General features: G+C 49.1%; 1 protein-coding gene across 1 annotated transcript in view; it reads left to right on the forward strand.

Annotated features, from left to right (window-relative positions):
* The window catches only part of STK32B (serine/threonine kinase 32B), a 364,152-nt gene that overhangs the window by 273,642 nt on the left and 67,886 nt on the right, over nucleotides 1–22,624 (forward strand). Inside the window, exon 5 of the mRNA XM_024119534.2 lies at nucleotides 16,189–16,226. Coding sequence (XP_023975302.1) covers nucleotides 16,189–16,226 — 38 coding nt within the window. The remainder of the gene's footprint in view (nucleotides 1–16,188; nucleotides 16,227–22,624) is intronic.

The raw sequence follows: 22,624 nt of genomic DNA on the forward strand, positions 1-22,624 counted from the left end.
CTCCAAACCTGTCTATTGATTCTTTTTTTTTTTTTCTTTTTTTTTTTCTTTGTCAGATATTCGATTTCCCAGAGCTCTTTCTCCTCCTCTGACGGTTCCTTTTTCACTGTGCCCTGTTGTATTTTATGGGCACAGTATCTCCTCCTACCTCTCTGAGGATATTAATAATAGTTATTTTGAAGTTTCCTCTTCCTTGAATTTATTTCTGTTTCCTCTGAGGTCCTTTGATATTTTTATTTTATCTCTGCTTTTCATTTTGAAGATTTTCCTCCAATGGCCACTGGTCATGGATAACTGTTCACTGATATTGAAGGAGGAGGCAGTTAAAAGCTGGTTGGTGGGTCTTGGGCATGGAAGGCCCCACAGTGGAGCTTCATACAGCGAGAGCTGGTGGAGAGCTTCCTCCATGGGATGCCCAGGCAGTAGCTCTGGGGCCCCCTCAGTCTCATGAATGGTGTTGACCCTGGCCTGGCTGCTGAGGTTGTGGCTGCAGGACAGGACACCATTTATGAATCGGACTTTTGTTTATTACCCTCCCCGTTTCAGCCCTGTGCTCACGTCCACCCTTCCCTGTGAGTGACCCAGCATCGTGGGGCTGGGAGTGGATTTGTGGGTTCAGCACCCTAGGGGCAGAGTGTCAGCTATCCAGCCCCCAGCATAGCCCATCTTCAATGGCTCCCGGTCCTTCTATGGCTGGAGATTCTCCAAGGTTCTGGGAGTTACTGGCTTGCTGGGCTCCCTTATGGGAGCCCTGACATCAGAGCGTCCTCCAGCCCGTTCGGTCGGCTCCTCCATCTGCTTTGCTTTTTAAACATGTGATGACAGCTCATCCTTTGGTATAAATTGTCCTGATCTCTTTGTCCCAGTGGGTTCATACTGGTTTTATTCCTTGTCTTGCCAGGGGACTCATTCAGTCACTGAATAAATACTTGCTGATCCCTTACCCTGTGCCAGGCACTCTTCCAAAGTAATGAGCAGAAACACAGCCGTCCTTGTCCACCTGGAGCTTGCGTTCTAGTGGTCCAAATGCATCTTGTCAATTCCCCATGTTTACTGGAAAATGTCAAACCATCTTCTACAAACGTAAATCAGACCATGTCACTCCCCCAGTGGAAACCCCTGTAACCAAGTCCAAGTTCATACTGCTGGCTGCAGGACAGGCCAATAAATCAAGAGATGAGTTGTTGGGGAAAAGAATAGTGATTTTATTCAGAAAGCCAGCAGACCAAGAAGATGGTGGACTAGCATTCTAAAGAATCATCTTCCCCAAGTTAGAATTCAGGCTTCTTTTAGACTAAAAGGGGAGGGCGTATGGCTGTTTGTTGCAACTTCTTGGTGCTGGAATCCTTTGTTCTTGCAGCTGTCCACATAAGTCTGGTCACAAGGTTCCTCTAAGCCTCCAAGACGAATGTTGTTCTCTGTTCTGCAACTTTTTATCTCTATATGAATGGAAAAGTGTTAAACCTTTAAAGGTCAGAGCTTTGAGAATGGGCTATCATGTATATTTCAGGCTATAGGCAACATTCTTTTATAAAGGGGCAGAGCCAGCATGACTGAGCACACGGGTTAGAGCTAAAGGAATAGATCCAACATGGAGTCAGGTTTGTGCTCTGTTACACCCCTGCGGGATCCTCACACTGCAATTAGACTAGACCGAAGGCCCTCAGCTTGGCTGGAGTGTGTCCTGACACCCCCCAACCAAGTCTCCCCAGGACCCTTCACCCTCACTCCTCTCAGCCTCGATGCTTCCTTTTCTTCCTGCAGCACTGGGTGTCCTGTTTTCATTTGTTATCACACTAAGCTTCATAGCACTCCTTGGAGGCAAGAATTGTTGCCTCCACTTTGTAAATGAGGAAAGTGAGGTGTAGCGAGGTCAAATGACTGAGTTAGGTCAGGTCACAAAGTAAGCAAGTGAAGCCAGCTGGGTTCAAGGAGGGACATCTGACATCCCAGCTCCCCTTGGCCCCCAAACCGCCTCCCTCCCTTCTCTCAAGACCGGTGCACAAAACCATGTTCTCTCTCTCTCTCTCTCCCTCTCATTGGTCCCCCGCCTGCCATCTGTCCGAGAGCAGAGAGGGACCCAAGCACAGCACTGGCAAGACCCAGGAGCCAGCGACCCTGTCTTAGAAAGACCGGCACAGAGATTTACTTCTTTTCTCCTCCACAAACGCGCACAGATCCCAGGGAACTGTCACAAATGCAGCCATTTCTGAGCTTCAAGTTGATGAAAATGAGACTGGAAGAAGCAGAGTCTCCCACAGCATGTTTGGTCCCTTTGAAAGTTATTGGTCAGAATCTGCAGCCACCCCTCCCCCTCCCCCCTCCCTTGCCCACCCCTCCCCCTCCCCCCTCTACTCTCCCCCTTCCAACTCCCCTCCCCCTCCCCCTCCCCTCTACCTCTTCCCCTCCCCGCCTCTCTCCCTTCCTCCCCATGCCCCCCTCCCCTCTACCTCTTCCCCTCTCCGCATCTGTCCCTTCCTCTCCATGCCCACTCACTTCTCTCCCAGCTTACTGACAACCCTCCTGGTGGTCTCAATGCCTTGCCTTCTTTCTCTGCCTCTTTATCCTCCCAGCTGTCGCGCAGGGTCTTTTTCAAATGCTAAGTAAGCAAGTTGCCACTGTGTTAGAAATTCTCCTGCGGCTTCTCCTCAGGTCTCCTCGGATTCGGTGGCCCCTGTTCCTCGCTCCCAACTTAGCTTGTGTTGCCACCCGCCTCGTCCTGCCCTGTGCTGTGTACCCTCCTCCCCCTCCCCCGCCTGCGCTGGCTCTCCTTGGTGTGTCCAGTCCGCCAGGCTCTATGTAGAGAGGTAAAACCTCTGGGCAGCGCTGAGCCATGCAGGTAGTGAGCGCTCAGAGAGCTTTCAGGGGTCAACACTGAGGTTAGGGACAAGGGAACACTGGTGGGGAGAAACCTCAGGATTCAGCCCTGACCTAGGCCCCCTCCTCCCCACCTTTGCTGGTCAGTGATAATGGTGAGGTTGAGAGTAACCGGTTACCTGAGATCCTGTAAACGGATATTCCTCTCTTCCTTGTGAGATTGTTGGCACAGCTGGATTCAAACCCAGGTCGCCAAGACCTGTGGCACTAGCCTCTCTGCTACCCCTGGGTGCTCTGCACCACATCCCCTTTCTTCTCAGACCTTTCTCCAGGGTCCCCTTGGCTCCATCACTTGGTCCTCACTCTCTACAACATCCTTTAACTCCATTGCTCGGTCCACTCTCGGACATCTCATCCTTATGCAGACCGCAGACGCCCTTTCTGACCTCAGGGAGCCTGGTTCTTCCTGGACCTCTATTCCCCCATAATCATCTCCAGAGGAGGCAGATCATCCCCCCTTCCACCCAGAGGTCAAGAGGGTTCTCTCCTTTTCATATAATCCCATAAGAGGGTTTTATGAGCTGAATTGTGTCCCCCAAAATTCATATGTTGAAACCCTAACCCCTAGTACCTCAGAATGTGGCAGTTTTAGGAGACAGGGTGTTTAAAGAGATGACTAAGATTGATCATATGGGTGGGCCCTAATCGAATATGATTGGTGTTCTTGTAAGAGGGGGAGGATTAGGACATAGACATGAACAGAGAGACAGCCGTGTGAGTTCACAGCAAGAAGACGGCCATCTATAAGCCGAGGACAAAGGCCTCAGAGGAAGTCACCCCTGCCCACACCTTGATCTTGGACTTTTAGCGCCCAGGAGTATGAGAAAATAAATGTCTGATTTTTAAGCCCTCCATCCTTCCTGCCCCATCTGTGGTATGTTGTTATGGCAGCCCAAGCAGTCTATACTGAGGGCTGACGGTCCCTCTGGTGCATCCTTGGGGCCTCAAGCAAGTACAACCCCTAGATCCCAGCCCTGCCTAAAGCCAGCTACCTGAGGTCATTTCCTCCAAGGAGGCAGGGCACAGGTATTCTCCTCCTTGTGCACGTGATGAATTAGGATCTTTGTGGAGGTGACTCCGTGACTAAGAACAGTGAAGATCATGGCCCAGGGGCTGCTGGCATCAGTATTGCCAGGATTACAGCTGGAGCCACCATTGTCTGAGACAGGACGTGATGAAAGCGTGCACGCGTGGGGCTGCCGGAATCTCAGGGCCACATCCAGTGCACAGGGCGTCTGCCAAGCCCACTGCTTCTTTCCTGGGGATAATTTCATGTGTTTCTTATTCTGGTGAAGCTGCCCCTAACCAGACCTATCCTGCAGCTGGCTGAGAGCTATTTCATTATCTCTTCACTCAACAGATTAAAAAAGAAAATGGAACACAGTGGGCTGCATCAGAGCAACCCCTTATTTTTAATCCAGGGTCCTCCCTTCCCTCCCAGACCCACTCCCAAACTTCTCCAGTGCTACCCAGAGAAACACAAAAGGCCAAACTTCTGTGCTGAAATTACGCTATGAAATAGAAGGGTGTTGCTTGGGAGACATACAGGAACTGTACTAATGCTCTGTCTAATTTTGTGAATAGATGTTATATAGAGAAACGCCTCATGCTTAAGATGAGGTTGACTTTACAGCCCCTCTCCCTCTCTCTGTGTATATACAGGGACTTAAACTCCCTGTTTGAGCTTCCTCATCCATCAAATGGGAATAATTGTCCTTCCAGAGGGGTGGTTGGAAAGATTAATTAAGATAAAGGATGTAAAGTCACAGCAGTTTCTGGCAATGGAAACTTGGGGAATCATCAATTCCTTCCACAGTGTATTCGGAGCTTACTATGTGCCAGGCACTGCTCTCTACTTGAAGCGGAGTGGACAAAACTCAGGCAGGTTCTTACCCTCCTGGAGATTACACTCCAACAGGGAGAGACAAGGAGTGACAAGAAAACAGGTGACACATGTAGTCATTCACACTGTGTTATTGCTGTGCAGGTGTATCCTGGGTGACAGGACAGAGAGCTGGGGTGCAGGGTAGGCTAGTAGGGAACAACGACCTTTGTACCGTGAGCAGGCTGCTTGACTTCTCTGAGTCTGCAGAATAAGCTAAGAATTGCATGATTAGAGGTAAAAGCAGGACTAGCTACATAATTAGAGGGGTCCAGTACAAAATGAACATGCAGGCCCCCTGTTCAGATCTCATTAAGCTTCCCTCTCAGCTGTGTCTTCCTTTCCCTCGGGTGGAAGGAACAGAGGGAGATGTGACAGAGGGCCCCTCAGTCCCTCTCCGTGGTCTTCTTCCTGAGGCTGCCCCAAGAGGTTAATTCTCAACAACTTGCAGCAAAAAGACCCCAGCTTTCCATCCTGGTCTCAGTTCTGCTGCTTTCTGTGGCATTTCCCGTCTCCAAACCAAGATTTATGTATAATTAAGCAATTAAAATTTTTTGACGTATTAACTGAGACTTCCCAACAAGCCTAGGCTAATTCTTTTGTATACATCATTGCAATGAATCCTCAGAACAACCCTTGGAGGTGGACGTGATGATTATCCCACTTTACAGATAAGGAAACTGAGTCTCAGCAAGGTTACAAGACCCAGGGCTAGTTTGTTTCAGATACACCTAAGGTCCCTTCCAGCGTTGACAGGCTGGGGTTCGGTGACTCTTACACATTTTGGCAGCGTGCTCCCTTGGATGAAGTATCAGAGATTGGGCCCTAAAAATAGCAACTCTTAAAATATTAATTCACTGTAATGCTTCACATAGACCCGACTTTCTAACCAGGCCTCCCTCATTCCTAGTAAAATCAGAGAAGGGAAATCCCTCTTTCTGTGGTTCCAATCTGGGCCCTGCCATCAGCCTTGGGTGGGTGGGTGTCAGGGGCTGTTTTCTTCTTTCCTTTGCCAGCTGATCAGTACCTGCCATGTCTGGTTGCTTTAGAACCCACTAAAATAGAGCCTGCTCTGCTCACTTCTGCACACAGATCCACGCTGTGAGTCAAAAGGTGATTCTCCCCCCTCCCCATCCCCCCATCACGCCAATCAAACTGAGCGGGCCTGCCCCTAAGGGGGCCCACGGGACTCAGCAGCTATAACACAATCCTCCTAACTTATTCCCAAAGGAATCAGAGCCCGTTACCTGAGCCCCGTGTTTTAGTGAAAGACGCCTACGTGCCAGGGATTGGAGACTAAGAATTCTGGGCGATTCCTCTCCTGAATTCAGCCTCCCATTGTGAACCAACTCAGATATCTGTCTTGCCCCTTAAGCAGAGCAGGGCTCTCAAACCCCAAGAGGCATCAAAATCCCACTGGAGCTTATCAAAATACAGGTTCCCAGGCCCGGCTCACAGAATCTGAGGCTGTGGCTGGTCTAGGGTGGGGCCTGAGTTGCTGTATTACTCAAAGAACCCTAGTTTCTGGAGCTAGAAGACTGGACCAACCCTGAGAAACAGATGAAGAGGAATCATGGGGGCAGGCAGTCCTGAATGCTGGGCCTTCACCCACTCAGTTATCCAAACAACTGTTTATTGAGTGTGTTCTTTATGGCAGATAGTGTTCTAGGTCCTGGTGTTACAGCAATGGGGGGAAACATCCCTGGGGTTTATAGCCTAGTCTGGAGAGGGAAACCACGAAAACCAGTCAGTAAGCAAAAGTCAGGTGGTGAGGAAGCCGAGGTGGAGGTAAACAGTGGTCTGGAGGGAGGGGGTAGGAGGAAGGTAGTAGAAGCGGGAAAACAAATTCTTGGCGATAGAAAGAGCACTGGCCGTGGAGAAGGATCAAGCCAGACCTAAGCACAGATTTCTAAGGACGTATTTGTAATTTAGAGCAAGTAATTGAACCTCTCTGAGACTCATTTGCCTCGTCTGTAAAAAGGGAGGGAGAAACAAAATTATTTCCTAGCTCCTTTTTTAGCCATACAATACCTTTCTCACTGACTCAGTAAGATCCAGGCGGTTAAGCAGGTTACAATAGTCAGGAAAGCAAAATTCAAACCCCAGCCCTGAGGCTAACTTACCGATTGACCCAAGGGAATGACTCACCTCACCTGAAAGTCATTCTGTTGGTCTGGAAAATGACAGGGTTATTCCTGAGGGTGGTCAGGTGTCCCCCTGCCTCGTGCTCTTAGATTCCAGTAGGAATCACATGAATAGAATAAGACCTTGACATGGAGTCTAACTCTTTCCAGTGTTTTCCTCAGAAAGTAGGATTAAGAACCTGAGGCCTATGTCTGAGCATCTTAATGGAAAAGCAAAGAACTGGGAGCTGTGGGAGGGACCACGGAACTCCTGAAGAGTCACAGCACTTCTTAGGCTCCGCCACGTGGAACCCACCACGATTACTGAATCCGAGAGGGAAATGCAGGACCAAATGACTGCGGCAGTTTGAAAGCTGCCAGAATTGAGTGAAATAAAACGGGAGCTGAGCCGTGGTCTCTGGGGAAGCTGAGAGAGTTGGGGGGATCCCCTGCCTGGACCACCCCCTGCCAGGACCTGACACTAAGTGGCCTGGTTCTCCCTCGGGACCTTTGGACTCATACGTTAGGGTTCTGGCCAACATTTACCCAGTGCCTTGGGACAAGTTTATAGATGTAGGAACTTAATCAATAGTTGTCAAAAGCCCAAACCGTGCCAGGTTGCTGATCTAGAGGTGGGCCCGGCTTCGATGGAACTCAGAGCCTACTGGGAAAGAAAAACATCATTCAGATAATCACACACACGTACACACTGCCTGTGGTCACAGCCAGTGAACTTCAGGGAACAAGACAATGCAGGACAGTGACCAGGACCATCCAGGACTTCAAGGAGGGCTTCTCAGAGGCAGTGGCGGCTGAGCAAGGGCAGCCAGATGCAGGGGGGTGACCAGGAGGCGATTGGAGAGCTCCAGACCGGGAACAGCGTGCTCACGGACACAAGGACTGGGCGTCTGCCCCACCCAGGAAATGAAAAGAGCATTGGGCATCAAGAGAGCTGCGTTCAAATCTCTCTGCTGCCACTTTTAACTCTGACCGTGGAAAGTCACTTCACCTCTCTAGGCTTCACCTTCCTTGTCCATGAAAAGAAGATAATGCTGGTTCCACAGGGCATTCATGTGGGTTAAACGAATTACAGTATGGGAAGGGGGTTTGTGAACTGTACAGCTGTGTACATGTGAAGGATGGTCATAATCATTTTCAGGGTCGGCTCTTCCATCTCCTTTTCTGCCCCATCCTGTTCCCTCTAAACTCCCTGCTAAGTGAGGGTGGGTCCAAGTGGGAAAAATGTTCACCATTATTTGAGCACCTACTCTATGCTAGGAACTGAGCTAGGTCCTTTACGTTCATTATTTCATTTCATCCCCATTTTACAGATGAGGAAAACTGAGACCCAAGCAGTCGTAGAGTTCATGTGTGAAGGGCTTCAAAGCTTTATCCATCATCACAGGCTGTCCTGCGGTCACTGCAGGGCATGGGCAAGCACCCTATCCTTCTTACACACTTTTATTGTTTTCCGTAGGCTGTGCAGTGGCGCTTAACTTGAGGAGTTCACAGACTGACTCATGGACAGACCTTTGTAATTTAGTGTTCCTAGAGCAACTAGAAAGAAATAAAACTGGGCTGGGTGGGTCTGCCTGGGCTTCACGGACCCTTCCTGACCTACCTGGGAAGGCGACACCCTCATTGTGTCTAGGGCAGCGTGTTGTTGGGCTCACCCCATCCATGAAGGAATTAATTGAGCCCAGTGCATCCCTGGACCTGTTTGTAAATCCTGAAACTCTTGAATTCTCCATGAGGTATACTTGGCAATTAGCCGAATGCAATTGCCTTAGTAACCAAGTTTACACCCAGGCCCCATGGAGTGGCATAGCGTTTGAATGTGATGAATCAATGTCAGCCATGCTGATGTTTGTTCTTTGCAGGATGAAAGAAAAACCAACAAACCCCAAGCATGGCTTGACCAGATGCACTTTCTCTCCCAAAGGATAAAGTGAGAGGAAAATGATTTGAGTTGCAACAAGAGGTTTTAAGCCAGATGTAAGAAAGAACTGACTCACCAGGCTGTGTGCCCATTTTAAAAATTGTTTCCGTACCTTTAAATCAAGACCTGGGTCTCTAACTGGTACATCCAGGCTCTACCATGAACTCTGTGACCTGGAGAAAATGTTTAACTGCTCTCAGCTGCAGTCTTGTCCAGTAAAATAAGGATAATAATATTACCTACCTGTGTTAGTTTGCTTGGGCTGCATACAAAGTACCACAGACTAGGTAGCTTAAACAGCAGAAGTTTATTTGCTTATAATTCTGGGGGCAGGAAGTTCAAAGTCAGTGTGTCAACAGGGTTTCTTCTGAGGCCTGTCTTCTTGTAGACCACCACCTTCTCCCTGTGTCCTCACATGGTCGTCCCTGTCTGTATGTACAGCAGAAATTAACACAACATTGTAAATCAACCATACTTCAATAAAATAAATTAAAAAAAATAATAAACACTTCTCCAGGAATGGGCCTGAGGCCTGTGACAGCTGTGCCTTATTCTGAAATTGTGTCCTCATGACTCTTCCGGGCTCCTCTTTCCCTCTTTTTGTACAAGTACAGTGGTAGTGGTTGCTAGTTTTCTTTGATGCCCTCAGTTGATGGCTTCCAAAGTTGACAGCCACATCTCAGCATTCACTTTTTATTTTTGAGATTATGTTAGAATATGGGATCCCAGACACCGGCCACCAGCGCTATGGGTACCAGAGGGCAATTAAGGGAATTTATGTAAGAAGGGACAGATGTATGTTTTGTAAAGCCGTTCGGGTCATATTAAAAAAGAAATACAACCTTGTATGTGGGTGTTGTAATAAAGAAACATATCCTGAAATCCAAGTAACATAATTTTGCTGATCAAATAACATATGTATTATAGGCATGCTCCTGGAATTATGAGGTTCGTTTTCTTCTTGAGTTATTTCCCCCAGGTAGAGGACATTGATCTAGAGGCAAGTTGAGAATGGGTCTTGTCTGCTGACATGTGACCTTTGACCCTCTGTAAATACTTCTTTCTTCGTCAATAAAATAGGAGTAGTGAGTGATACCTGCCTCTAGAGTTGTGTCAGAATTGAGCGGGGTGACACAGAAGGTGATGCCACAGCACCTGATCCAGAGAAGCCACACTCCTTGTGAAACCCACGTGACCCGCCCACGTGGTGCCCGGCTCACAGTAGGCTCTCCAGGAAGTGCAGCTGTGAGTAGTATCAGGACTTCCGATAATGTGGAGGCATCGTGTTGGGGGCTGGGGGCTGTACATGGTCCCTGCCCTCCACAGGAGGCAGGAGAGAGACAGGAGAAAGAAGTGAAATCTAACCAGTAGCAACAATATGCGGTTTCAGAATCGGTACCCAGTTTCCGGAAGGACAGTCCACAGCAATACGGTGAGAGATTCCAAAATGTGAGAACCAAGCTCATCAGCCTCCTGTCCCCCATCGGCTTGCTGCTGGATGGGTGCCGGCTGGCCACAGAGGTCCACAGCCAAGGTGCATCCCACCCATTCAACCCTGGCTCAGTCACTGCCTCCAGCCTCCCTCCCCGGTGCCCGTTCTGGTAGCTCATCCCCAAGACTGAAATGTCTTTGCTCCTTCGGTAACTAACAACAGGCGTGCATCCTACAGGCCTGGCCCTTGGCTGGTTGCTCTCATAAAACCCCACGTACATCAGACGGAATCATCTAGTACCCAGCCAGCCTGGAGGAAAATCCCAGGTATTGCCTCCTAAGTCTACCAACCTGAAGTTGGCTCCATAATCAAATAAAGCCCCTCATAAGTGGTCTCAACCCACCTGTCTAAACCCATCTCCCTCTATACCCAACAACCTCTAACCCACCACTCTGGCAAGACCAGTCTTCTCCAGCCTCAGAGCTGGCCATCCTTCCTCCTGTCCCCAGTCCTGCCTGTAACGCCTTCCATGTAACTCCTTGGACAGCAGTGAGGAACTACAGAAGTTTCTGGATCACACGACTGAAACTATCGAATTTGCATTTCAGAACACGATAAAGATAAGCTCCTGTAGTAGTTAGGATGTAGGTTTAGGCGCGTTAACAATGGGCAAAATAAAAACGACTAAAACAAACAAATCCTCACCGTAACTAAGTGGAGTATGTGTTATTTTCCAGTTTACAGCTGAGGAAACTGAGGCTCGCCCTGGGCATTGTGCCAGGACCTCAGGGCCAGCAAATTCAGGACTGGAATATGACCACTGTGTGTCCACCACCTCCTGCTACTTCTGTGATGTCAACAGCATGTTCTTTCTCTAGGGGTAAAATATCCACAGAATTTCGTTTCACAGATGTGACTCTTTTTCCACCAGGTTTTTATTTGTCTTTATTGCTGCGTAAGATCATGGACGTATAACACTCAGAGACCCCCAGCAAAGGCACACGTGCAGAAATGTCCCCACGGCCCTTTTTTGCAGTCTGGACCAGAGCCATTTCGGTGCTATATTTTTTTTTTAAATAGCCCAACTGACAATTTATGCTTTGTTTTATTTGGGGGTTAGGGGATAATTCAAAAGCAGAACCAGGTTTTATAGCCCCGCATGCACACCTTCTATCAAAGTGTCATTTTGCCCAGCTCTGAAATTATGGGCCTGTCCTCAGAAAACATTGTCGCAGACTTGCCCATCCTCGCAATGCTTCTAATGCCCTCTCTGAACACACAGGCCCATTTTCAGCAGGATGACGTGCTTGGGCTGAGATATGATCCATGTGAAAAGTGGAACCGGAGGAGATGGTCCTGGAACCCGCTAACCTAGAGGCTCTGATAAGATGCTTTGCCCATAAAATGTTATTCTTATTAAATCCCGAATGAATCAGGCTCCCGTCTCGTACGTGAGGCTTTGCAGGAGTCTGCCTGATGAGTCTCCTATGAAAGAGATCTAATTCGCTTTGCTAAAAGCTCAAGAATCCGCCCCTGAGGCCTCCCTAGCTCCTTTTAAAGAGCAGAGATAGGACCCTCATCGTTATTTATTTCAGCACTTCTTACGCACTGGGAGTCCTGCTAAACCTTGCGTGATAGCACCTCCGTGTATACGCCCAGCGACTGTCAGATAGGGACCATCATTCCCATTTTCCAGATGAGGAGAGTGAGGCCCAGAGTACGTTGCCCAACATCATATAGCTATCATAACGGTTTTCTGTCACTGCGGAACAAATTTCCACTAAATGAGCAGCTTAAAACAAACTCGTATCTATGTATTTCCTCAGAGTTTCCACAGGTCAGGAGTCTGGCCACAGCGTAGCTGGCTCTTCCGCTCAGGGTGTCACAAAGCTTCGACCCCAGTGTCCACTGGGCTGCACTCCTTTCTGGATCTTTCTGGATCTTTCCCAAGCTCTCCTGGTTGTTGGCAGAATTCAGTCCCTTGTGGCTACAGGAATGAAGTCCCCCTGTTTCCTTGCTGGTGCTCAGCTCCTAGAGGCGCCCGCAGGTCTCTGCCATGTGGCCACTCCTGCTCCAGCCCACCAGGACTCAGTCTGATAGCCTGTAATCATGGGAATGACCCCACCACCTTTGTCCTGTTCCCTAGGCTGGACAGATGTCACAGGTTAAACCATTCACCCTCCCAGCTTTCCGTGGACTCATCTGCAAGATGAGAGCTTGCTCCCGGGTTGCGTCTAACTGACTGTTTCTTGTCATTCACATGTCAACCTAATGTCACGTCTTCTGAAAGTCCTTCCCTGGCCACCTATCAAAAGCAGGTCTCTTTTCTAGACCCTGATTTGTTCTCTTCAGAGCACTTGTCTCAACTTGGGGTCGTGTCACTTATTTGCTCCTGTCAGCCTCCTAGAAGCGAGTTCCGTTTGCTGGGTCTGCCTTGTTCACTGTTGCAGCCCCAGTGACCATGGAAGGGATGCCCCCAAGATGCTTGAGGACCATTGACTCCCCTCCGTGCTAAGAGCCGACACAGAGGCATGTGTCAGACCTTTAGTCCACACCACAAAGGAAGCCTAGGCACAGGGAGGTCTCCCCGATAGCAGGAGAGGCGCTGGGGTGTCAGACAGTCTGCTCCCGAGCAGGATTCGCCTGGGCAGGACACCCTCTTTCCTTAGAGCCATGGGGTCTAGTTTACCAAGCCACTCGTATCTGTGCCCCTGTTTGGTCCTCATGATATGAGAGACCATGAACGGAGGCCTTTCAGAATGCGGGCTCTGATGGATGGTGGGCCTATCCAAGGTCACACCGTGGTCAGTGGGGGAAGCTGGCTGCCACTTGACATGTACCCACCTCCTTCATTAGCTCTCTTTCTGCTCTTCCAGATGTGTAGCCTCCTGTGGGCTGCTGCAGCAAATTATCACAGAATTGGTGGCTTAAAAAAAACACAAATTCGTGACCTCACGGTTCTGGCCAGGACTGAAATTAAGGTGCCAGTGGGGTCAGCCTTCTCCAGAGGCTCCGGGGAAGAATCCTTTCCTTCCTCTTCCAGCTTCTGGGGGGTCCTGGTTCTCCTTGGCTTGTGATCTCTGCCCCTGTCTTGACATGGCCTCTTCTCTCCTTTGTGTCTGTGTCCAAACCTCCATCTCTTTTCTAAGACGGCAGGCATTAGGACCCCCCAAACCCAGGGTGATTTCATCTTGAGATCTTTAACTAATTCCTTGAACCTGCAAAGGCCCTGTTTCAAAATAATATCACTTTCTGGGGTCCTAAGTAGATGTGAATTCTGGGGGGGACACTCTTCACCCTACTACACAAGGTCACCTCTCCTTAGGTCTGCCACCACTGCCCCATCTTTCTTGGCTCTGACACCCTGGTCTCCACTCGTCCGTGTGATTCCCTGGCCGGCCGTTCCCTCTCCAGCTGCCCCAGTTCCATCTCCCCCAGGCTCCAGAGCAGTCTCCCTGCACCGTGGCTTCTGTGCCACCCCACCTGCATGTCTCCCTCTCCCACTGATTCTGAGCTTCCAGAGGGGAGGGACTGTGTCCCCAGCTCTCTGCCCAGACCTGCCAGGAGTAAGCATTTGAGGACTATCCCGGGAATGCCCTGGAAGGAAAAGGAAGAAGTCAGAGGAGGGAGCGAGGGATGAAGAAGGAAGAAAAGGAGAGGGGTGGGCAGAAAAACCCCAAACAGGGCAGTTTCAGCATCAGCGGAGGCGGCAGCTCAGGCCAAGGACCTTGCAGGCCTTTTGGGTTCATGCGCCTGGTCCGCGGCCACCTCCTCCGAGACCCGCACACCCCAAACAAGGTCATCCCAGTTCTAGTGACACCGTAAAGAAAGGATGCTCTTGAATATTTGCTGCTGTGTTTTCATTCTTGACAAGTACTTATTTTCCCTTTTCTCACCTTTTCTGGAGAAACCCTCCTGGGAGAGGCCCTAGACAGGCGCCAAGTGTTTGCTGATTTGAGCCACAAACACTTGACTCCAGGTCTTCCCTCTTTTGTTTTAATTGTGTGAGCTCTCAAGTTCATCCTCCCCCTGGGGACTCCCCCTAGCGACCAATCTCTGTTCACCAGGGACATGTGTTTGTGAACTCGGCAGCTGGGGTTCCATTGGCTTAATGCTCATCAGTATTCACAAGTCACAGTGAAAATGAAAATTTAAAGCTATGGTTTGAGTGTATCTTTCTTCCCCAAAGCCGTAGGCATCACCTCATGTTGTTACAAAATAACCATGGTGTGTTTTCAGGTAGAATTGCTATTTGATAAACTCAGGAGCAATCGCTTTTTATTTCGAAGAAAGCTGTCATGAGTCTCAAAAGATTTGACATTTACTCTAAATGAGTGAGTGGGGCTTGCATTTCTAAAACCTGTGGCTTTAATAGGAAGCTTTGGAAAGTGTATGCATGTTAATGATGGGTAAATCAGAGCTGAAGCTGTCCACTGAGTTTCTCCAAGGCTGTGTTTCTCTCACATTCATTCTTCCGTGTTTCCTGTGTGTTGACAAAAGTTCTTTCCCCCCACCCACCACCAAACTCTGCTCAGGCTCTTCTGAGTTCTTCTGAAACCCGCCCTCGTCTTTCGTACTTCTGTGTTGTCTCTGCATTGTCCGGTATTAGCAAGAAGCTGCTAAGTTGGTTTAGCCAGAATCCCCCATCCTCCTCACCTGCCCACCTTCTGATCCGGTTGCCCATGCCCTGGGTGGTTTGATCACCCTGGCCTGCCGTCTGCAGGAATCCTGAACCCCCCTCACCTCTGATGTCTCCTCTTAGTAACTTTCCATCCGCCGATCCCCACCTGCTCCTCGGCTACAAATCCCCACTTGTCCCGGTTGTGTTCAGAATTGAGCCCAGTTCTATGCTGAGGTGTCTTTTCCCCTTTGGTGATTGCAGTTGAATAAAATCTGTCTTTACTGCTTTAACTACTGTCTTGGTTTTCCTTTGACTGTGTCTGCTGGTGACAGACACCATGCTAGGGGTGCAGAAGTGAAGAAAGCAAAACCCCTGCCTTTAAAAAGCACAGCTTGGAGTTGGGAGCCCTTTGCTATAATGATGACATAGAGCAGAATTTTCCAGAAACTCCCCAGCCGAGATTTCACTGCACATGGCCCGCTGTGTGCAAAAGGGATCAGCAAACTTCTGAAGGACCAGATAATAAATATTTCAGGCTTTGAGGGTCACATCAGTCTGTGTTGTACATTTCTTTTCATTTTTGCTTTGTGCGTGTGTGTGTCTTTTGTTTTTTACAATCTTTTAAAAATGGAAAAGCCCTTCTTAGCTCACAGACTGTACAAAAACTGGCTGATGGCTGGGTGTGAGCTTTTAAGAAACTGAATTGACATCTTCAACCCTGATTTAGGCATCATGAATGTGCATACACTTTCCAAAGCTCCATGTAAAAATCACAGATTTTAGAAACTCAAGCCCCATTCACTTCTTTATAATAAATGTCAAATCTTCTGAGATTGTACAAAAACTGGCAGAGGCTGTGGACATGGCTGACCAGGAAAAGTCACCGAACCTCCCAGAGCCTCAGTTCCCGGGTCCATAGAGCAGAGACCATTACACCTGGGAGGTTTAGTACCTAGCAAGGTGGGAGGGCTAAATTCCATCAGGAAGGGTAAGTGTCTGTACCCACCAGTAGAGACCCTGTGCTCAGTGAGCAGTCACTCCTGGGACTCAAGAGGCCAGAAATCGTTAAGAATATCGAGGAGAAAAATATTCACACGATGCACTTGCAGCTCCAGGAAAAGGAAAGGGACGGAAGCAAGAACACGGGGCTCCGCTATCATATCACTCTTCTACTCCCTGTCTGAGCCCTCATGCCGGGGGAGAGACAAGCACGCTAGGTGTTGTCAGGCACGTATCCCCGGTTGTCATGTTTGTCACGTGCTCCCCGGTAGGCTCCAGAAATCACCTTTTCAGCTTCTTTGTTTTCTCTTACAGAGACATCAAGCCAGACAACATACTGCTGGATGAACACGGTAAGCCTGTTATGAACGCTTTCTAGAGACTATTTCAGTGGGAACTTTGAGGCTCTGGGAATTTGGTCCTGGTCCTGGTCCTGGTGAGTTGGATTTTAGGGTTGACTAGAAAGCCTTCTTTTGTTTCAATCCTGGTGAATGAACACCTGTGTAAATTTCTGGTCTGTGTCCTGCTGCGGTGAGTTAAGTCCAACGTATTTGATGGTTTCATATCTAAAGACATCACCGTTCACATCCTGGTGTGAGGACAACAGGGCAGAAATGGCAATGGGATACCAGGTTGGAAAGCTCTGAGCCTTTCACCCCTGCTCTCCGACCTGTGAACCCGGGGCTTCAGAAATGTCACTCACCTCTCTAAGCCTCAATGTCATCTTCAGTAAAACGGGGAAAATGATACCCACCTTCCAGATTGTCATGGGAATCCAATGCGGTAGGGTGTGCTTGGCAAGCTGGAAACCAGTCATCAGTAATCCTCTAAGCCTTCCCTCATCCAGGCTTCTCAAGCTTTTATGTGTGTATGGAGTGTGGGCATCTTCTTAAACTGATTCAGTGGAGTGAGGTGGACCTGGCAATCTGCATTTATAACAGCTCCCAGTTGAGGCTGACACTGCTGGTGCACGGAGAAGGCTCCACGTCAGCGGCTCTCCAACTCTGGTCTTACCGGAATCCCCTGGGGGACTGGGTAAGAATCAGAGGCCAGACCCTGTCCTGTTTAGAGAGCCTGGGCCTCTGTGTTCTGAGTCAGTCCCAGGGATGTGGCGCTCAGTCAAGTCAGGACCACAAGTCCAGGGCACAGCCCAGCGATGGCTGACAGTCTACCGCAGTCCATGCCAAAGGCAGCTTTGCAGCCAACCATCATGGCAGTCTTGGAGACTAAATTCCCTGATGCTGCTTCAGGAACTCATCTCCCAAGGGCTTTCAGGGGTGTGGGCTGGAGTGAGCAGGTGGGGATTTTTCTGATGTGCTGCTGAATCTTTCAGGGATGAGTCTGCCGCCTCATCTACGCGGCTCCTCTGACCTACCTCCCCCGCTCCCTCCCAAAGGCTGAGGCTGTGGCTCCAGCCCGAAGCCCCTCTAGGACTTGTGTGTGTCTCCAGTGTGTCTCAGGGAATCCTACCTCGTTGTATAAACCCCTTGGTACCGGGAGACAGAGAGGGAGTGGTGGATGGGACCATCTGGGCTCCAGTCTCCTGCCAGAGGCTGAAACCAGACCCAGTGCTTTGGGGGCAGAGAGGTGAAATCCCTGTACTCCCGAATGGAAGGTCAAGGATGACCTTAGGTTGCTAGGGGGAAACTGAGCAGAGCTGAGGCTGCAAATCAAGGTCCCCAGTTTGTATCTAAAAGGCAGGAACCCCAGACCTGGGTCTCAGCTGGTCCCACAACTAGCTGTGTGTCTTCAGGCAGGTTGCAAAGCAAGTAATACCACCTTGCAGGGTGGCAAAGGTCTAAGACAAGATGGTGAAGATCAGCCACTGTCCCAGCACCAGGACATAAAGGTGCTCACGAGGGCTTGTATTAGCTTATAGTTGTCGGCCTCTCCTGTCCCTTCTCTGCTCAGATCACAGAAGCAGGTGAGGTGGAGGAAGAAGAGGCACAGGCTGGGTGATGCAGGACCCCTGGCAGGGCTGTCCTGGAAACCAGGGGTGTGGAGGGCAGGGTTCTGCCTGGGATCCTCATGGCCCCTGCCTAGAGACTTGAGACAGACTTTTGGACAAAGACCTTTCAGGCCCTGGGCAGCTTTCCAGAAGCAAAATCAGGGCAGGAACACCAAGCAGTAGGAATAATTCAGCCATCTCCTCTAGGATGAAATGAGACTCAGTAAGCCTGTGGGGTAAGCAGGGCCTGCCTGACGCCGTAGTTCCTGCCCGATGCTACGGCCTCGGGTCAGAGCTCACACAGCCTTCTCTGGGTTCCCTCGTTCCTGAGCTCCTGGATCTCCGTCCATCCCTTCCTACCTCCCCTTCTGTGCTCGTCCTCACCTCTCCCCCTCAGCCCTTTCCCACTTTCCTCCCAGATCTCCCCATCCTTCACCACCTCCCACATGCCTTACACAGTGTCCTGACCCTGGCCTCTGGCTCTGCAGCATCCCACACACTCCCCAAGGATTCGAACCCTCCTCTCTCTTCTCTAAGCTCCTTTTTCATCAAGCTTGCTCTCGAGACAGAGCACCGAACACTATTCCATACTAAGATGTGAATGGCTGATACCCTCCCCTCCATCAGCTTTTAGGCAGTGCAGAAGGAAAATCAGGAGCAGAGAATTCTCAAAAAACACAAATCTTCTCCCCTAAGAGAGAAGGACAAGAGAGGAGACTGCCGCTATGTTTCTCCTTTCCCTGATTTATGACAGGAGATAGATGCTCATCAGCTTTTCTTTCTTTTTTTCTTAGTCATTGTTGCCTTTTTTCCCCCTCCAGCTTTATTGAGGTGAGATTGGCAAATAAAAACTGTATATGTTTAGGTTGTACAATGTGATTTTTTAAAGGTGTACAACATGATGATTCAATACACATATACATTGTGAAATTAACAACACAAGGTAATTAACGTATCCATCACCTCTTATAGTTACCTTCTTTTGTGTGAGTGGTGAGAACATTTAAGATCTACCCTCTTAGCAAATTTCAACTACACAATACAGGATTATTAACTACTGTCACCATGCTGTACATTAGATCTCCTTACCCTTTTGTTAAATGCATTAAAAAAAAAACAGCTTACAAAACAGATAACTATGTGTTTCTATTTAAAGAGTTTGCTGATTGATCTCATTAAGTGTTTTCTCAGAGACCAAGTTGGTTGCTGTGTTTACAGTGAGTTATAAGCATAATTAAATAAATGCATTCATATTTTATTTAAAATGTTCAAGATCTGCTGGTTACACAAAATCCAAGACTCTCACAGAAGTGTCTCTGCTCCCCCGGTGTCTGCTCTGCTTTCTGATCTTTCAGGCTGGTTTTATCTCCTAGAATGGGCACTAATTCTACTTTGAGATTTGGGGTCTCTTGGCTAGCTGCAAAAGCAGAGGGAGACCATATCTGGAGGTAAAATGAAGTTGAAGGAGGATGTAGCATCATAGCACAGTGTGAGAGGAAGAGTTGAGAGTGCTTTAGGGCTGAGGGCAAAGTGCTCTAGGAAATGGGGAATTTAAAACTGTAGAGGGAAAGGGAAGGGATTGCATTCATTTTCTGTTGGTACAATAATGCTGAGTGATGAATAACCTCGTGAATTTAATGGCATAAACAAGAAGCATCCAGTTAGCTCACAGGCCTGTGGGGTTAAGCTCTTGTAGGCAGGGCTTGCTCCTAAGACTGAGGTCCTGCAGGGTCAGCCAGGCAGCTACGGTGACGTTGGCTGTGCTCCCTCCCATGTCTGGGGGTCGCCTGGCTGCCAGCTGGTACACCACGACCTTGGCTCATTGACCGTGCGACTCGGCCCAGCTCCTCATGGCTCACCTTCTGGAAGGCCAGCCCTGTGTGACCTCGCGTGGCCATAGCAGAAACAGAGGCAGGGAAAGCCCAGTCACTTAAGCCACCACCTGCATCACATTTGCTGCCATCCCAGTGGGCAAAGCAACTCACAAGACCCAACCGGGTCGGGGTTGGGCACTGCCAAATGACATGGCAAAAGGAAGGATACAGAGGAGGAGGAACTGCGGAGATTAATGCAATCATCCAGCAGATGCGCAGGTCGGGGGCTGGTCTCTAACACATGGGAGCTTGACTTCCCCCCACATGAGCATAGAGCCAGGAGTCAGAGACAGAAGGTCAATGCCTGTGTTTTGCCCTGAGTGTCTACTGAGGACCCTTGGTCAAAATGTACTGACCATATACTGTCAGCTCTCTTATCTGGGGTATCACATTCTCGAATTGAACCAACCTCAGGTGGCAAACATTCAGGAAAAAAACTCCGGAAAGTTCCAAAAAGCAAAACTTGAATTTTTTTTTTTTTTTTAAATTTTGACATCTTTATTGGAGTATAACTGTTTTACAATGGTGTGTTAGTTTCTGCTTTACAACAAAGTGAATCAGTTATACATATACATATGTTCCCATATCTCTTCCCTCTTGTGTCATCCTCCCTCCCACCCTCCCTATCCCACCCCTCTAGGTGGTCACAAAGCACAGAGGTGATCTCCCTGTGCTATGTGGCAGCTTCCCACTAGCTATCTAATTTACATTTGGTAGTGCATATATGTCCCTGCCACTCTCTCACTTCGTCACAGCTTACCCTTCCCCCTCCCCATGTCCTCAAGTCCATGCTCTAGTAGGTCTGTGTTTTATTCCCGTCCTACCACTAATCTCTTCATGACATTTTTTTTTCTTAGATTCCATATATATGTGTTAGCATACGGTATTTGTTTTTCTCCTTCTGACTTACTTCACTCTGTATGACAGACTCCGGGTCTATCCACCTCATTACAAATAACTCAGTTTCATTTCTTTTTATGGCTGAGTAATATTCCATTGTATATATGTGCCACATCTTCTTTGAATTTGCTGCTAGCTGGCAACTATTTACATAACATACGCATTGTACTTACAACTATTTACATAGCATTTACATTGTATTAGGTATTTATAAGTAAAAAAAAAAAGTATATGGAAGGATGTGCCCAGGTTATATGTAAATTCTACACCGTTTTATACATGGGACTTGAGCATCCAAAGATCTGGGTACCAGTGGGGGTCCTGGAACCAATCCCCTGCAGATACTGAGGGACCACTGTAGCTCTGTCCTCTTCTGTATGCAAGAAAGTAAATCCTTCACTTTTGCAGACCTGCCATAAGCCAGGTGTTGTGACAGGCGACCCAAGGACACAGACCCCCTGTGGCCGAGGACATCGTGGTCTAGGGTGGCGCTTCTCAGCCACGGCTGCATGTCACCCAGGAACTGTAAAAGGTGCCAATGCCAAGGTCCCACCTGCAGAGGCACTCACTTGACTCATCTCGCAGGAGAAAGTGCCGGGCGGGGTGGGGGGGTGAAGGTGGGGTTAAAGTTACCAGGTGGTTCTAACGTGTGGCCAGGGCTGAGGGAGGGACAGAAAAGTAAACAGGTGATTCCGACCCAGCCAGGGTCAGTGCTGGGACGGGCAGGGGTGAGGCTGTGCCGGAGCGGACGGGCAGTGAAGCTGGGGGAGGGGGAGGGAGGGCTTTCTGGATCCTCCCTCAAGAGTGTGCTCACCAGAGCATTTGGGAGCAGAGCATTCCAGAGGGCAAGGGAGAAAGCTCCTCTGGCCAGAGGACAGCAGGCTGGGAGGTGCAGAACTCATTCTTTTCTCAGGGACCTCGGGATGGGTGCGTGCAGATTAGAAACCTCACCTGGATCTTTAGTAACAGGACACAGCAGCCATGCCAGCAGAATGAATTTGTTTTCTCACTGTATTCACCATGTCTTCTGTTTCCTGTAATCTGATGCTTGACTTCTGCACACACTCCAGGCCACTATCCACTTGCCCTAAACACCCCAGTGCCAGGATCCAGACAGCCAGGGACAGCTCCTGTGCCCCAGAACCCCTGAAATTATTCAGACTAGCCAGTCCTAAGCCTGCTTGCCCTGCCTTGCCTGTTCCTTCCCACGGAAACCACCAGAAAGGCTCTTGCCCACATTTTCTCCCTTCTCCCTCTGTCTCATGACTAACGCTTGTGCTTCCCTGGGGGGACCCACATGGTGTGATGTGACCCCCTCCTCTTAGCAACTGTGAATAACGAACTATCTTTCCAATGGCAATTGTCTCCTAATCTGTTGACTTTACTTCAAATTTTCTATTAACAGGCTGTATTTCAGAGCACTCCTTCACTGGACTTATTTCAAAGAATTTCCTCCCCATCTGTTGCTGACATATTTGTCGGCAAGTGTGATAAGTGTTCCCCCAAACGGCAGTGGCCAGCAGCAACACCCCCTTATCACTTGTCAAAACACTGTATGTGCTGTGACATCCCTATCACGAGACTCCAGGAAATTAACAAATCAGGCGTGTGTTGATTCTGAAGCCTCAGATGCAGGGATTGGAGCAGCTGAGATGGAAGTGGGAAAAGCCACCCAGGCAAGTTGGGGGGCAGAGGTGTTTCTGCTAAGTCAGAGGGGCCAACAGTGGGTGGCATTACTCTAGATGAGTTTAAGGGTAAAGCTTAGGAATGTGGCTTAAAGCTAGCCTGGAGTCCTTGGGAGGCTTGTAATGAGATTCTTTCTGAAGACTGCTGGGAATGGAAGTGTCTAGCACAGTGTGATGTCTCAAAGTCCTGAAGAGCCAGAGCAGGAATCTCTGAGCACCCCCAATAAATAGCCCCCTGTATTCGTTTCCTAGGGGTGCTGGAACAAAGTCCCACAAATTGAGAGGCAATAAACAGCAGAGATGTATTGTCTCACAGTCCTGCAGACTAGGAACCCGAGGTCAAG

Source organism: Physeter macrocephalus, chromosome 7 (assembly GCF_002837175.3).
Source record: "Physeter macrocephalus isolate SW-GA chromosome 7, ASM283717v5, whole genome shotgun sequence".
NCBI lineage: Eukaryota > Metazoa > Chordata > Mammalia > Artiodactyla > Physeteridae > Physeter > Physeter macrocephalus.